Source organism: Hippocampus comes, unplaced genomic scaffold (assembly GCF_001891065.2).
Source record: "Hippocampus comes isolate QL1 unplaced genomic scaffold, H_comes_QL1_v1.1 scaffold7, whole genome shotgun sequence".
Lineage (NCBI taxonomy): Eukaryota > Metazoa > Chordata > Actinopteri > Syngnathiformes > Syngnathidae > Hippocampus > Hippocampus comes.
The window spans coordinates 8,321,782-8,338,235 of NW_017842060.1; the positions used below are offsets into that span (position 1 = coordinate 8,321,782).

At 41.4% G+C, this 16,454-nt stretch overlaps 2 protein-coding genes across 3 annotated transcripts; both read right to left on the reverse strand.

Moving 5' to 3' along the window:
- Nucleotides 1–2,197: 2,197 nt before the first annotated feature.
- Nucleotides 2,198–5,163, reverse strand: cdkn2d (cyclin-dependent kinase inhibitor 2D (p19, inhibits CDK4)). Of its 2 annotated transcripts, none has more exons than XM_019862614.1 (3): nt 4,865–5,163; nt 4,512–4,663; nt 2,198–3,060 (listed from the first exon to the last, which is right to left on the reverse strand). In XM_019862614.1, exons 2-3 carry the CDS (start codon nt 4,644–4,646, stop codon nt 2,707–2,709), a joined length of 489 nt encoding a protein of 162 aa, XP_019718173.1. In that variant the 5' UTR covers nt 4,647–4,663; nt 4,865–5,163; the 3' UTR covers nt 2,198–2,706. The 2 variants fall into 2 exon arrangements, with proteins under 2 accessions (XP_019718173.1, XP_019718172.1); XM_019862613.1 differs by having other exon boundaries at nt 4,512–4,668; nt 4,865–5,089.
- A 563-nt stretch (nt 5,164–5,726) lies between these two features.
- Nucleotides 5,727–12,819, reverse strand: ap1m2 (adaptor related protein complex 1 subunit mu 2). Its single transcript, XM_019862611.1, has 12 exons — nt 12,617–12,819; nt 11,590–11,746; nt 10,976–11,043; nt 10,735–10,865; nt 10,503–10,650; nt 9,701–9,827; nt 9,485–9,627; nt 7,625–7,696; nt 7,366–7,524; nt 6,802–6,927; nt 6,555–6,630; nt 5,727–5,955 (listed from the first exon to the last, which is right to left on the reverse strand). The coding sequence occupies exons 1-12, from the start codon at nt 12,656–12,658 to the stop codon at nt 5,930–5,932; spliced, it is 1,275 nt and encodes a 424-aa protein (XP_019718170.1). The 5' UTR covers nt 12,659–12,819; the 3' UTR covers nt 5,727–5,929.
- Nucleotides 12,820–16,454: the final 3,635 nt, after the last annotated feature.

Here is a 16,454-nt window from a genome sequence, read left to right on the forward strand (position 1 = left end):
CCAATATAAACATTGAGCAAAAACAACTGAGCAATTGTCTTGGAGAAAACAACTTGCTTTGTTTTGGTAACTCGCCTAGTTTCTTGAGCTGTCAAGGTGTATATTTTAAAGTTCTTCCACCTTAAATAGCTGCTTTAGCTCCTCCCAGAATAAAAGTTTTTTTTTTGTTTTTTTTTTGACAGACATTTAAAACAAGCCAATAAGTGTGAGAAAGATGCGGTGGTACTTTAAACGCTCTATTTTTTAAAATATTTAGATCCATTATATCCTACAGAGCAAGTTGGTTTGCGTTCTGTTTTGTCATTTCCTACCTCTGCAGCATTTTATAAACAGTGGAAAAAAAAAAACTTTCGTAACGCTTTGTAATGTTTTCCACTATTCACAGTTAGCATGTGTCCCCTTCCACGAGGGAACTACAAGATGTCATTGTTGTTTTTGATGTTATTATGTGGCACCAGCATCAAACCGGAACTTTGGGTTAATGCGTATTCAGTCTAGGCTGCAGCATAGTCATGTTGTGACTTGCATGTGTAAGACCAGATCAGTTTGCAAACATACCTCAGGAATACAGTAAAGCCGTACACTGCGCCCAATGCTCTCAACGTGAACGTTCTTGTTCTCGGCAGATATTTCTGTGAAAATAAGACAGATGTAATGTGTGACTACAATTGTCTTATGTTTCTTTTCCTTGTCAGCCATTTGTTGGTGCAATGTAGCCAGTGTACAGCAGGTGTGCCCACACCTTTTTGACCGAGGATCGACATTTCGATCAACCAACCTCCCACGATCGACACATTACCACGCACGCCCTTTGCCCCGCATGCCATGATGAGCAACAGCCACAACGCCCCCAAAGATGAACAAAACAGAAAAATAAAGTACACACAAGAATTGATGAGTTTGTGAAAAGGATTTCCTTTGTGGGAGACCTGACGCATGCGACTCACTTTTGCAGCCTGTTAACTAGCGTAGCTCACTCATACCGTTTTAAAATGCTTCTCTCGGCCTCCAGATTGCCATTCTTTGCGAGTGCCATCGGTGAAATGTACACAAAACGAAATTTGACTGATAATAATAAGAAGAAGAAGAAGAAAAGCTATATCGCAACAGTTCTGATTGCAAGCTGTAATTGCAGAAAGCTAAGCGCTAACAACTTCCGGTGACGCAGGTCACGCACCGCCGTAGGTTAAAGGTGACCAGCTTTATTTTTTTTTTTTTAAATATACTTTTTGTGCAAGTGTGCATGAACACAAAATGTACATTACTGACATGCACAGAGATAAATATTTGTTTGCTTGTTTTTTCCTCTACACCCTTCGCAATCAACTTGGGACCAGTCCGCCAGCAACCAGTCGATCGCGATCGACGAAATCGGCACCCCTGGTGTACAGTTTATAAAAAAATGTTTATTTACTTAATCTGGATATATTAACCCTTTCACGCACCATGTAACCTGATAACGTGGTAAACTGTCCACTGTAGTAACCGCTGTCCCCGAAAGGCTTTAAATAGATTGGAAAACATTAGCAGACACGAAATGAAAGGACACATCCTCGCCATTGTCCGCACTCGACAAGCTCCCACACGGTTGACAGGGCGTATCCTCGCAGGCAACATTTTGTATGAGCAATTCCGTTGCGTGTCTATGCTGTGTTGACCAACATGCAGAAGAAACCACAAACACTGTTTATCCAGAGCGTGTTCACACACACCCAGTCAACCAAGTATGCCCTCGACACCACTGTGAAGTCATGCAGTTCTACCTAGCGGCCAGGTGCACACCTGTTTGGTCGTCACCGGTACTGACGTATACTTACAGGCGTAAGAAAGTAAACCAGGTTCTCCTTGTCCACCGTTACTTTGGGACAAATTGTCACAGTTGGAAGAAACAACTTTTTTCGTGGCTCAGGGGTAGACTGGTCATCTCCCAACGCAGAGGTTGTGGTTTCGATCCCCAGGCCCTTGTGACCACGTCAAAGTGTCCAGAAGCAAAACACCGAAGCCCCAGTCGATCGTGATGCCGCGTCACCGGTGGTGGAGGAGAAGTCGGTGTGAAGCGCTCTGAGTGCCTTGCGGGTGGAAAAGAGCTACACAAGTGAAAGCCCGCAGTGAGTACTTCTCATTTTGGTATTGGTGTTTTGCTGTCCTTATTCTGTATAGGTTATTAAAGAACTGAAGTGAAACATGCACAGGGCAGTTTTGACTTCAAAAGTTCCTTTATTTTGTGCTTTCATCTTCAAACAACAAACTGAATTCTTCCACTTGCGTATTAAAAGTACTCTCAGTATAAATAACATTTCCCAAAAAAAATTCAAAGAATCATCACTGCTATATCAACAACAATAAATAATTTAAGGTCTAAACTCATCTAATTTCATGCAAGGAGTGTAAATTCATTTCAAGTTTCATAACATAAAAAAAAAAAAACAAGACAAACAAATCAATTGTTACAAATAAACACAAACCACTTGGAGGAGATCAAACTAATGTGCACTCCCCATTCAAAGAGATAAATATGTTTTAGTAAATAAGGTGCCTACATTGCACTGTGCAAAAGAACCAACTGAAAAGTAGCTGCCATGACCACATAACAAGTGCATCATGTCTGAACGTCAAGCTAAGAACAAAACACAAAAAAACTTACGTAGATGCCAATGAATTCAAGTCACCAGGTTTGAACAGGAAAAGGAAGACGCGCGGCCCAAACTACGAATGGATGTGAGCGAACAGCAGACGGATCATGTCAGGGCGGTGAGCCGCCCGGGCCACGTCTACGGCCGTCTGCCCGCGGGCGTTGGCGCGGCCCAGGTCGGAGAGCGGCGCCAGGAACTCCACGGCACGGTGGTGGCCCTCTCGGATGGCCAAGTGGATGGGCAGGGCGCCTCCGTGGTCCGCCACGTTCACCGAGGCGCCGTGCTCCACCAGGACCTTCAGCGTGTCCACGAAGCCCGTGCGGGCGGCGTCGTGGACCGGAGCTGTTCCGCCCGCGTCCTGAACGTTGGGATCAGCTCCTCTTTCCAGGAGCAGGCGGGCTACCCTGGTGTTGCCCATCATCATCACCTGCGCAACAAACAACACTGCGTGAGGTGTGCTTTCCGCCTGCGTCACCACACAGAGTCGACCTGACACAACTCTCGTCTCTTCTCGGGCACTGACAGAAGCAAGGGGACCAACAGGCCAAAATAAGAAACATATTAAACCAATTACTGGTGCACACTCTGAGATAGATGCAAGTCAATTGCAGGGCACACAGAGACCAGCAATTTGTTCACGCCCACATTCACACCCGTGGACAATTCAATAAACCTAATGCATCAACCCACAAAGCATATAAAATCAGAGATGCAACTCAACTCTTTTTCATTTCTTTTTTTGCACTGATTCAGAATTTGCCCTCATTTTCTCTAGCCCATGAGGTCAATAATAATAATGCTAAGAATAAAACTCATAATAATAATAATATAAAATATATTTCGTGACATTTATGAATTCAGGATTAGATTTAGCAAAATGTGGATTTTTGGTGGGGGGGAAACGTCATGGCTGCATTACAACTCAAGGTAAATTCAGTACTGCACAACGTCAAATATAAAAACGAGAAAATGAAAATGTCTCAAAAAGCCGATATGCTAGAAAAAGTCAAGACAGTTTTGAAATTTGCATCGAAAATACATTTATGGACACATCAAGCCATCTCTGATTATAATTTGCTGCTAACCGGTGTAAAGTAAAAACTTTAAAATATCACCTGTACTGTTTTATGGTGGCTACATTTTGACTCTGGTAACAGATTTAGTCTTTGCCATTGAGTCACCACTGTAGCAAAGTGACCCCACGTCTGCCTTTCAGTTCTCAGGTTCTGGATTCAAATTTCAGTTGCAGCCTTCATGTTTGAGTTTGCATGCGCTTCCTCATTTTGTGTAAGTGTACTCTATGTACACGCGCCCATGGGCATAAATTAGGCTCAGTGAGAACACTAAACTGTCCAAAAATGTGAATGTGAGCGGCTGGTTGTCCATTTGTGCCCTGCACGACTGTCAGGCGACCAGTATAGGGTCTCCTGCTTCTTGCCCAAAGTCAGCTGATTAGGCTCACAAACAACCCTAATGAGAACAAGCTATAGAGAGAATACAAAGAGTAGTCTGGAGTCTCAGGATACAGACAATGGATCAGAATGTGGAATTATTGCATCAGTCACATGAATCTTTCGCTCCACATCAACTTAAATACGCATTTTTTCCTCTTTTGTTCAGACTATAAGGGCATTTTGTAGAACTTCATCCAATGGAATGTCGTCAATATTTTTACGCAAACGAGTTTGCTCGCGAAAGACTGTAAAACTATAAACTATAAGAACAGAAGAAAAATATATTGTTTCGGATTTTCGTTACAAAAGGGTGTGCTAGTACGTGGACCTTAAACTGGATATCAACGACAACTCAAACGCTCAAACTATGATATGGAAAAGACGCAGTACTTATTCCAAACTGCCAGCACGCTCTGCATTTCACCTGTAGCGCCGTCCTGCCGAACTCGTTGACAGTATCGGGATGCAGCCTGCATTCCTCCAGGATCCTCCGCACCTCACCGAGGTTCCCCCTGGCCGCCGCTCCCGTCAACCCTCGGGCGCCGTGCATCTGAACCATGTCGGCCTCGTTCACGTCTGCTCTATGGAGAGCAGACCAGGAAGGACGGAGAGACGTCTCAGAAAAAAAAGAAGAAACTCGGTCCGAGGATAACTTTGGTTCGGCTCCTTTCGTCCCTATCGCGGCGGTGGCACGTCAACGGAATCTTTGACGGCGATTAGCCCGCAGGCTAACGGCTAACATAAAGAGAGCGGCGAAGAGGAGGTTTAAAAGCCTACCTTGGTGGCTTGTTTTGGGGTTGTCGACGTCGCCGAGCTCTCCTCGTCGTACGTCCTCAAGCAAGGTTATTAATGAAATATAAGACGACCGGTAAATGTTTATGGACGTTCGGAAAATACATTTGCGCGCTGAGTGCCACACAGATACGTCTCGAGCGTACCATTTACAAACAGTGAAGAGGAGCACGCGTCGACCAATCACGGCTCACTAAGAGGGTGGGGTCTTGTCATATATGGTAAAGAGGCGGGGCCAAGGATCCGTTACTACACTATCACCGTGGCAACTGTGGGAGTCGGCCAATCAGAACCCGTTTTGAAGTAAGCGGCCGATTCGTTTACGTTAATGTTTGTGGAGGAACTTCATTCATTTCTGGCCTTTTACACAAGACAAGCATCTGGAATTCCACCACTTAAAAAAAACCACGATGCAATACTGCAAAACTGCAATATTATCCGAATAGAATATATATTGGAAACTCAGGGCAGCATGAAATGAAGCGATACCACCAAAACGGTACTGATGGCAACTGGAATCATTTAAATATTTTTTTTTGAATGCGAATATGAATGGTTGTTTGTCAGTGTATGCCATGCAATTGACTGGCGACCTGTACCCTGGCTTCTCACCCAAAATCAGATCTGAGAGCCTCCAGCTCACCCGCAACCCTAATGAGGACAAGCAATCATGGAAAAATTGTGATTTCTTTTTCATTAAGGTTTAACACCCAGAATAATACAAATCCCCCCCCATCCACATAGATTTCAAGAATCAATATCAACGACATTAATAAATAGCTCAGGTGAAATTGAGACATCCTCATAGTCCAGTAGTTCAAGGGAAATGGTACTGATTACAATCGGAATAATTTGAATAAACAGGTGCTTTATTTGTTTTTGGAAGCTTTCAATATTCAAAATAATTAAAATTCACTTCATTACAGAATTAAAATCCACTTCCTTTTCAATAATCAAATCAGAGCCACTAAATAGCTCAGCTGAAATTGAAAAGGCAGTCTCTGTGTCCACAAGTTCATGGGATTACTAGTATGAACTGCTCTTCTTCCTTTACATATTGGTCCGCAGCTGGTAATCTAAAACAAAAAAAAAAAGGAAACAAAGAAAAAAAAAATGTTCATTATATTTGGATGAATATCTAAATATCTAACACAGGAGTCACCAGCCAGGTTGGGGACTGGTCCGTAACATGTAGAAAACAGGCGAAAGTGTTAAATTGTTTGTTGTTTGTTTTCCAAAGTATGAGCAGATGTTTGCAAACGTCTTATTTATATTTTTTGTCTTTTGTGAGGCTGAAATCAAAGAATTTCAAACATTTTAAGGAAAACAATGACTCAAAACGATGAATCAATTCTCAAAATAGTTGTGAATTAATTTAGTGATTACTTGACAATTCATTGTTTAATTACACACCTCGATTGGTAGACCTTTGCACTCATCAGTAGCCCAGAAGTATTGCTCAGTACCAAAAAGCTTGGTGACCCCTGTTCTAAACACTATACTCCAATTCAATACATACAGAGAGCTATATCTTTTTTTTTTTAATGATATGGAGTATATTATCATGCTTGTGTACCACACATGATAAAAAACAAGTGAGCATATACTTTGTCCAGTACATTGCACGTCCGGATAGACTACTATCAATCATAAATAAAATAAAATACTCAATTACCTCCACTTTGCGTAATGTAACGGACCCACGGCAAGGCTTGGTAACCACTTTTTTCTATGATCTTCATGTATCGCACCTGTTCAAAACATGAGTCAAACACATGGTGTGGAGGGTCTGCAATTGATTTTGCATTTCATCTGTCAGGCCGAATTCAATGCACATGACTTGGCACCCAACCCACACCAAAATGCTTCACGAGTGTACGCTACTTCGCACTCAGGCAATTTATCGCAATTAAACAGCATACCTGTATTCCAGAGACTGTGAAGTAAGGGATTTCAAATTTGACAGTAATGGGAGGTTTGCCCTCAAGCTCATCATTCTCCACACTGGGTAGACCAAAGTGGGCCCTCATTAGAAACTCTTTGCCTCCCTACGGAGATGGACAAAGTTTTTGTGAGAGCAAAATTGAAAGAAAACATAAATAAACTGGAATAAAACATCATCACTGTCAGGTACAAACCTTTGATGTCCAAATTTGGAGTGTTTCATATTTTTAATACACAGTATACTACTGGTCGGTCCTCACACGGGTCTGTCATCTTTATAAATGACTGACTAATCTTAAGTGTAGAAAAGGGCTTATGTCTTTGTCAGCAGCTCAACAAACATGCTGTTTTTTGTTGTTGTTGGTTTTTTTTTTTTTTTTTGCAAAGTGGTGATTTGGGGTTCGCGTGGATAATGCCCGATGCTAGCCATATGCAAGGAAAAGTAAGTGGAGTTTTAATTTTTAAACAAACAAAAAACAAGAAATAATTCTCGACAAAAACACAAACATATACACAAAAAAAAGGTCAAAGATATTTCTTACTGGGAAAGATTTGATGGTCCACACCACCCAATTCTTCTCTGGTACATATTTGGCATTGCCCGTACTGGTTTTGAATTTGGGAGAGTCGGCATCACTGGGGACAGGAATTCTAACCTCCACGTTGTTTGCCACAGATTGTTTTTTAAACTGGCCCTTTGCCTAAAGTATGACAAAACAATAATGACGCAGCACGACATGGAAAATGAAAGCTTTTCATGACGAGCTCAGCAAACGTTTGAAACTGTTTCGGGCTCCGCACCTTCACCATGATTTCCACTCGGCTGTGAGAGAACTTCTCAATGATTGATTCAATCCATATCAGCGGTTTCACCTATGACAGATGACAATTGAACACGTCAACATCAAAAGAGTGAAAGACAAAAAGAAAAAGAAGAAGTTTACAGTAAAACTAACACAGAATAAAAATGATTACACACCAAGCTTGAACTTACAAAAGGCTTCTTAGCGTTCACTAACACGCAATGACCAACGCAACAGACGGGAAGGAGAACAGCATTGACATTGCAATATAAACCTTTAAATAAGAAACATTTTTAAAAACTATTTTATCAATATGACAGGATGTAATGTCATTATCAAGTATCGGTATTCGTCATTGGCGAGCAAGCACCCAAATGTAACAACTACAAATCATCCTCGGTTTAAAAAAAAAGTGGAATCGATTGTTGAACAAATGCTGATATGGTGAAGTTATTAATATGAAGTCGTTGCAACAATTTTGGTTGTTATTCTCCATGCAAATGAGCGTCATTAGACATGAACAACCTATCAGTGTTAAGTCGTAAATAAGACAGGGGAACCTCTGAAGTTGAGCGACCAAGAGGTCTTACCAATTTAACCAAAATATTTGCAGAAAAATTTGCATCTTCTTTGGATAACCGTCAAATCACTCAAGATGCTGGCATACGTCCCAAGAGTGCAGTTCAACGTGCATCAACGAATTATTAGTCTGCGCCCATTTGCGGCTTTTCCTTTAGCTTTATTTGCAACACCTTTCAAAAGACTAAGCGATTCAGAGAAGAATATGAAAAAAAAAAGAACTATTCAAAGTAGAATAAACATACCCCTTGTAAATTGTTCTGAAAGCACAACTATCCATCCATCCATTTTCCGATCCGCTTTTCCTCACAAGGGTCGCGGCGGGTGCTGGAGCCTATCCCAGCCGTCTTCGGGCAGTAGGCGGGGGACACCCTGAACCGGTTGCCAGCCAGTCGCAGGGCACACAGAGACAAACAACCATCCGCGCTCACACTCACACCAAGGGACAATTTAGAGTGTTCAATCCGCCTGCCACGCATGTTTTTGGAATGTGGGAGGAAAACGGAGTACTCGGAGAAAACCCACGCAGGCCCGGGGAGAACATGCAAACTCCACACAGGGAGGCCGGAGCTGGAATTGAACCCAGTACCGCCGCACTGTGAGGTCGATGCGCTAACCACTGGACCACCGGGCAAGATCGCACAACTGCATTTTTAAAAAACGTTTTTATTACACTAAACCGTAGGTTAACCTTTTCTACTCCTATGCCAAATGTAATAATAAGAATAATATAATTGAATTTAAAAAAGTGTGCTGTGTGTATATTGAGCTTGACAACCCATAAAAATATCACTCAGCGTCTGTTTACTACATGAATCTAAGCTGCGATTATTATTAGTATTAAAAATTGAGATGCTTAATGGACATCTGCTAGGCACCTGCCAATTACGTTGCCATTTGGCCCCTGAAGTTCCGAGTGTTTTATTGCTTTTTTATTGACTTTGTAAGGCCATTAAGGATGTTAATAGGTTGCTTTAAAATGCCTGTTTAGATACATAAAATCTCAAAAAGAATTGTTGTGTATACTGTATATGTATGTGCTTGATGTTTCCTGAATGGGACGGCAAATGGAAATTAGCATTGTGCTAAATTGGGTGTAGTTCCGGCGCAGTTTTGCACTTTTCTACTCAAATAAATAGACTGAATATAATACAGAGAAATAAAATATGATGGTTACAGTTTGACTCGTATCCATTTCCTGGGGGTAATTTTTTTTCTGAATCCAAACCAAATGGAGATGCACCATAGTGTGTGATATTAGGTTGTAAAAGGGACTAACGTGGGTATTGATGCGGTAGGACATAAGCTCAGACTCCCCATCCGGCGGAATAAAGGAGATGGTGCGGTCGTTCTCGAAGCGTGACAGCCGTACACACTGGTGGAACTTCACATCTTCCATCACCACTGTCTTGCCCTTGTCACCTAAACAGACGACAAAAACCGTCAAATAATTCGCCACGGCGGATTCGCAATGGCCTTTTTGCGGCGTACGTACGTCCGGTGAGCGCAAAGAGCACTCTGTCGTTGAGACCGAGTCGCAGTTCGGGCATCCCTGACAGCATGGTCTTCAATTTGATGCTGCCCACAATGTCGCTGCTCATCACACTGCCGTTTGCATTCACCTGAATACACAAAGTTGAAAAAAAGAAAATGTGTATCTCATTATATTAGAATTACGGTACAAAAGTTAATTTATCTCAGATTCAAAAATAGAAATTCCTTATACACAGGATAAGCATGGGAAAATCCTTTTTGAAGGGCCAATTCCTATTCCTAAGTCGTTTTGTCTCTTTCTTATAAAATACTCGAAGCAAGGCAGCACTATTTTTATGGCACTTAATACAATAATCAAGTCTACTGGAGATAAAAAAAATGGATAAGTGTCTCCTGGTCTGCTGGCAACATGCAACCTTTCAATTTGGTTGTGTGTTTGTTTTTCAGCTGGCAAAAAGCTGTCTTAGTGATTCATTTCACATACAGTAATTTCTGAAAACCAAGTCCGAGTTTGTCAGCACCCCAAAATTTTGGACTTGGTCTTTGGTACACACTGGACTGGTCGCCAGCCAACAACCAATCAGACTCACATTAGCACCAACATGGACAATTTAGAGTAGCCTGGAAAAAAAAAAAAATCACACAAGCATAAGAACATGTTAACTTCAGGAAGGCCATGGCCGAGTTTAGAACCCTGAACTTTCGAACTGCCCTAGACTACTATAATTCACCCCCCACAAAAAAGAAGTGCTTAAATTTTAATTTTCAGTTGTATAATTTGGCTTGTTGAAATATAAACTCACCAACACATTGATGGACTCGATGACGTCGATAAAGACTTCATTCTTCTTGTATTTGATACCCTCGGACCTCCAGGAAACAGCGTTGGTGACCGTGGTCGGCACCTTCGACTTTGCCACCTCAAGTTTGGCACCCTCCTGTGTAATGTATCTACACAAAAAGACAAGATGACCACTGCATTTGTCGCGCAATTCTAGTCAGGAGATTATCCGTGTATGTCTGGCTGAGCCTCACTCCTGAAGGATTTTGCTGTCGGTAGTCTGAGGAAATCCAAAATCCATCAACTCGTCCAGGAGCTCGTAGACAACCACAAAGTTGTCTTGAATGCTCTCCTCCTCCAGCTCCTTAAAATACTCCGTAAACACCTGCAGATAGCAGAAAATAACTGTGCAATGAGTCACTTTTCTGGTTGATTTCCAATGTGACTGGAAAAACAACAAACAAATAAACCAAACAATAAAGGAAATGCGCTCACCTCGACAAGTTTATAGAGGAAGGAGTACACGAGTGAGGCGTTTGAGTTCTTGTTTGTTGTGGCCACCACTGCAGGAACATCAAGTCAAGGAGCTTTTACACAGTGCTGACTATCTACCATGGAGACAACTACGTACTCGAAAAACACCATATGGTACACAGCAAAGTACTGTCAGTCCATACAAAACACGTATTTTTCTGTGTGAATGAATCTGTATGAATTCCACTTTTTGCATTGATCTACTGAAGTTAATGTACATTTTTGGGATATTGTCAGTCACTGAGATCCAGCTGGATTGATTCAAGGATATCGCAAATCTGGCTGTTAATTGGGGGAAAGTGTGGATTAGTGTATCCTATTTGACAAAATGCTGTCATGATGCTTTGGCACCTTCAGAGAGCTATTCACTTAACAAGGTGTTTACGACGGTGGTTGTCATTTGCAGTGTGTCGAAGTGTACTGCTACATACTGAAAGGTAGTTGTAGGATTTGGGCTCTTTTAAGTCACAGAATGTCTTTTATTGGACCTTGTGATCCGCATGTGAACTCATTTATAACTCGTCGCAGTTGAAAGTTTCTGTGGTCTCCATAGAACAAAAGCAGGTGAAGGATACAGTAGAGGTTGCTGTGTTTGATCCACATGAAGTGAACGTTGCCGTGTGACATTACAGGACACGTAAGCCCTTCGTCGTCGTGCTGCATGAGCAGAGGCATGAAGTGGTCAATCTCCGCCATGTCCACATCACCCTTGTAATTGCGACATATCAACACCTGAACACAGAAGCATATCAGATGGTTTAGTGTGCTGGAAAAATTAGAAGAATAGAAGTGTTTATTTTCCTTCTTGCCTAGGGTTCTTTGTGTGATTATTATTATTATTATTATTATTATTATTATTATAAGAAGAAGAAGAGTGTTCTAAAGCCTCTTCTGACACATTTGTTTTGGATTCATACAAGGGGGTCATGTTTTATTTTATTCAACTCTATTTGAATTTATGTCAAAACGGAAATCACATTTTATCTTTGTTTGTATTTTTCGTTGTTTTGAATATGACAGAATTCTAGCATGCGATCTGACCAAACTGAAATCGGCGACTGACCCAAAATTTCGTGCACTTCTCTGATTGGGATTTGAGTAGTCATGTATTTAGTATAATCTACTACTGAATGTAGGAACAAAAACATCACTTCACTTTACTAAGACTTTACTAGACTCCACCGAATAAAGGATAAGACCTTTAGACAAAATTGGGCGCTAACATGACCGTCAAGTTATATTTTTATTAGATTTGATTACCAATGTGTATTTGACAACTTGCTTTGAGGAGCAACAGATTTATCAGCCGCAGGCGTTCTCCTCAGACACCTCTCTCTCAACCCGGAAGTAGAGAAATAAGGTTAAATGAGTATCGTGAGCGCTCAATTAATTTTTAACTGCGCCATTAATATTTAACAGTTAAAGTGACATTCGCGGCATAAAAGGTACAATTTAGACGAAGAATGTTTCGTCACGTTGGTATTAAAAACGGTCGTTTGAAAGTTTGACATCACACACACACACACACACACACACACACACACACACACACACACACACACACACACACACAAAAAAAAACAAGGACGTATGTAAGCTTACCTTCCCCTTCAGATCCAACACAAACACAGCCGAGAGAGACATAGTTCACGAAAACGCGCAAAACAGTTTAAAGTTTCAAATCCGAGTCCACAGCTGTTAGTAAATCGATCTCATAACTGAAAAAAATATCCACATCGAAGCAATGCTGGCTGGACGTGCTGCTAGAAAAGGCTGCTGCTGCTCCCCTGCGACGTCATCGTATCCAGGTGAAACATTGACCAGGCTCACCTGGGCCTCAGACGGGGGTTCACTGCTCCAGTTGGCCACTAGAGAACGCTGCGTGCACACAAATAACACGAGTAACTTTGATTCAAAGCAGTCAACAAACAAAATAATATCACTCTCCACACACACACACACACACGCACACACACACACACACACACGCGCTCGCACAAACAGCACGCGCGCGTGCGCATGCATATGCAACATGCAACATAAAATGATGGGGAGAGCTGGATGTGCCCCCAAAGACTTGCTTTTAAAACCTGATGATGGGATGATTACCGGTATTTGTGTGTCCCTTCAGTGCAGTGGGCCACTCGCCCGAGTTTGGTGCAAGCAGCAGGTTCACCTAGGATGCTATACCATGTGGCTTGCCTTTCAACCAGTCCAGGGCAGGAATAGGCTCCAGCTGGATGGTCGATTCGTGTTCCCACACTCAAGATAAGGGGAAAGTTGCTGCCTTGGCCCTCACACAACTAGTCTGTAAACAACCACGATGCAGCTCAGCTTCTGGATAGCAGAAAGAATGGATCGTAATTTGTTAAGAGGAGAAAAAAAAGAATTAAAGCGGTACAAACGCAACTTCCAATGGCATTTAACCGTCTTTTGAGTTTCAGCAAAATTCATAACAAATGACACTATTCGTGTTTATAGCATAATCAGACTGTATTGACGTTACATTCTAGCTAGCACTAGTTGCTAGCACCAGCTATGGCTGACATGGCCCATGACGAAAATACATTTGTCCACCTTTGCATTCAATATAAACTCAGTTTTATTGTTCATTGTTCCCCTTTGGCTTCTCTTTCTCCATTGAATTTCTCCATTGTGAGACAAATAAAGGTTTTTCTTATCTTTCATGTTTAACCACCTTTCTGGTGGTTAAACATGAAAGATATGTTTTTACTTTTTGGTTTATCTTTATTTATGTAAATATGTAAATCCGGAGCATGGACTTCATCCATGTAACTGGGATGGCGCCTTATCAGTAGTATGTGGAGTGAGGCAACAACAGTGCCCTGCTGTAAAAAAAAAAAAGAAAAAAAAGAAATAAAAAGGTGCATGAGTGTTTGCCCAGATGGATGCCTTTCCCACTCATTCACTCCTTGTGTCTACATGGGTTTGGCTGTTGCTCATCGGAGATTATGTAGACATCAAACAACAGACTACGTGCACGCTGTGAACGTGAGCCATCAGATTCACGGATTACACATTAAACTAGTGCTCTTAACAGAAGAGTAGCGGGAGCAAGAGTGTTTTCCCAGTTAAAAGTAACAAAATAAGAAATCCCTCCCCGCACACATATACAAACACACATTGATTAAAGACTTCTGAATTGAAATAGTGAGTCGTGTTTTTTTTCATTTTCACCTTTATTTTACAGAATTGGCCGGGGCAGTATATTTGTTACCAAAAATGCAAAACAGGATTCATCTTTTGCTTTTCATAAATGAAACAACAATTCGGAATTTTATTTCATTTGATTTAATTTTAAAGAATTGGGAACTGCGGTGCCTTTTACGAATCTTAAATCTCTACTTTTGCCTTTTCAAGCAAAAGCTGTCTTATCTTTTTTTTTTTTTTTTTTAAATTAAACCACAGTTAGGTGTTTTATTTGTTGGGTGTAGCTGCTGCCAAGAAGCTGCTCTTAAATGATCTCTCAAAATCAATACACAAGAACAATAAAAAAATAAAAATAAAAATTTAAAAGAGAACAGGAATGTTGTCCAAGGACAAACAGAATATGTGGGAAGCAGAAAAGAAGTCAGCGTTGAAGTCGATTTAGTCAAAGAATGCATTGTTGAAAGCAGCCGAGGTGAGACAAGCTAAGTTAGTGTGGTGCATCATTGTGAAACCGATACCAGCTGATAACACCTCTTTGTGCACCATTGCTTCACAAATAGAGGATTTTATCCCTAAAAGGCATATTTGTTATTTTTGTAAGCCACTGTAACAATATGGAGCATGAATATAAATGCTTTGCCTAACTATCAGAAAAAAATGGCAATTGAATAACGATGAAAGTATAAAATGTTGCACATAAAGATAAAAAATATATATACTAAAAGACAACATACTGTTGTATTTATTGTATTAAAAAAGTTAAATAGAACTGAACTGTATGGTGCAAAGAGCCACACTATGAGAATCATTCCATTAAAAGCATCTCTTGGGAACCATTGTAGAAATAACATTTACCACCTGCCGCTGATACGGTATATTATGACCATATGGCTAATAAACTGTTAATAAACAGCATATTTACTCCCCAGTGCAGGTGAGGGAACTTGATTGGTTGCCAAGCAGACATCTATTGTAAGTTTCTCATCAGAACAATTGGTACCATTGTTAGGAAGCTGACGCGTACATCCCAACCTTCAACCGTTTAATCTTTGTGACACTCCCAGGCCACGTTGATGATGCAGTGGCGTGAGATGCGTCTCCTCCCACTCCTGCAGCCAGCCAGCCAATGGGGAGTCGTCGTCGACATGAGGTGAGGAGGATGAGGGCGGGCGGTGCAGGTGTAGCATGCATTGAATCTGCCCATTGTCTCTTGGGAACGACATCACAATCTCATTAGGATGTGTCAAAACACATGCATGTTGCATGATGCAAAGCCTTGGCATTGCACCTAAATTATGCACGGTGCCATTTGTGCATAATGTTCAAATAAAGTGGACTGATTTAAAACAAACAAACAAACAAACAAAAAACCTTGTCAATTGTTTCTAGTGGCGTAACAACGGTTGTGGAATGTGGATGCCGGATCCAGACTAACAACATAGCACACATGCAGGCAGCAATTCCAACTGGTAAAACGTGCAGCGTGTCTGCAGAATCAAGTGTTAGCTCTCTGTGACATTTTGGTTTCACGATTGCACACAAGTCTTTTTAAAAGGAGAAGTCAACGTCAAACTTTTCTGAACAATATGCTCTATGTGGCCCTACTAGCGTAAACACAGTATGCTGATGGGGGTAGCCATTTTGCCACTTGCTCATCATTCCTCATTCAACACCTATAGTAGAAGTGCACGCAGTGTTCGAGAAAACAGGTTATGAGTGTGCAAAAATATCAGAATTGGGACAGTGGGTGTTCAGTTATCGACTTGCGCCACTGTGTTGAATCTGAGACATCCAACATGGCAGCACCGGTTATTGTTTTGGCAATTTTGCTGCTAAAATGAGATTAAAACTGCAGTAAAAACTCGGGCTTGGCTTCACAGACGATGACAGCTATGGCTCCAGGCCTGGATCTGCGATGCATTATTTGCAGCCGCTGCACGATCTGCGCCATGTGCGTAGAAGGTCTTAGGACAAAATATGTGACTGTAAAATTTCAACTGAAATGATATGTATACAAATGATAAAAATATGTAAGAATTCAATACTTACACTTGAAAACACTTTTTCAGCACAGGCAAAGGAATTCCACCAAATGTCGCAATTTTACCGCTATTTTTTTGGTCACATCAGCAATGATTTGTGGGTAATATGCTTTGGCTTGAGTTAGCATCAATGCAGGTTCAGCAGAAGTGTGGTATAAGGGCTCAAAGTGGGCGGGATAACAGAGCATTTTGGGACAATTTACACCAGGGGGTTCCAAGTCCGGTCC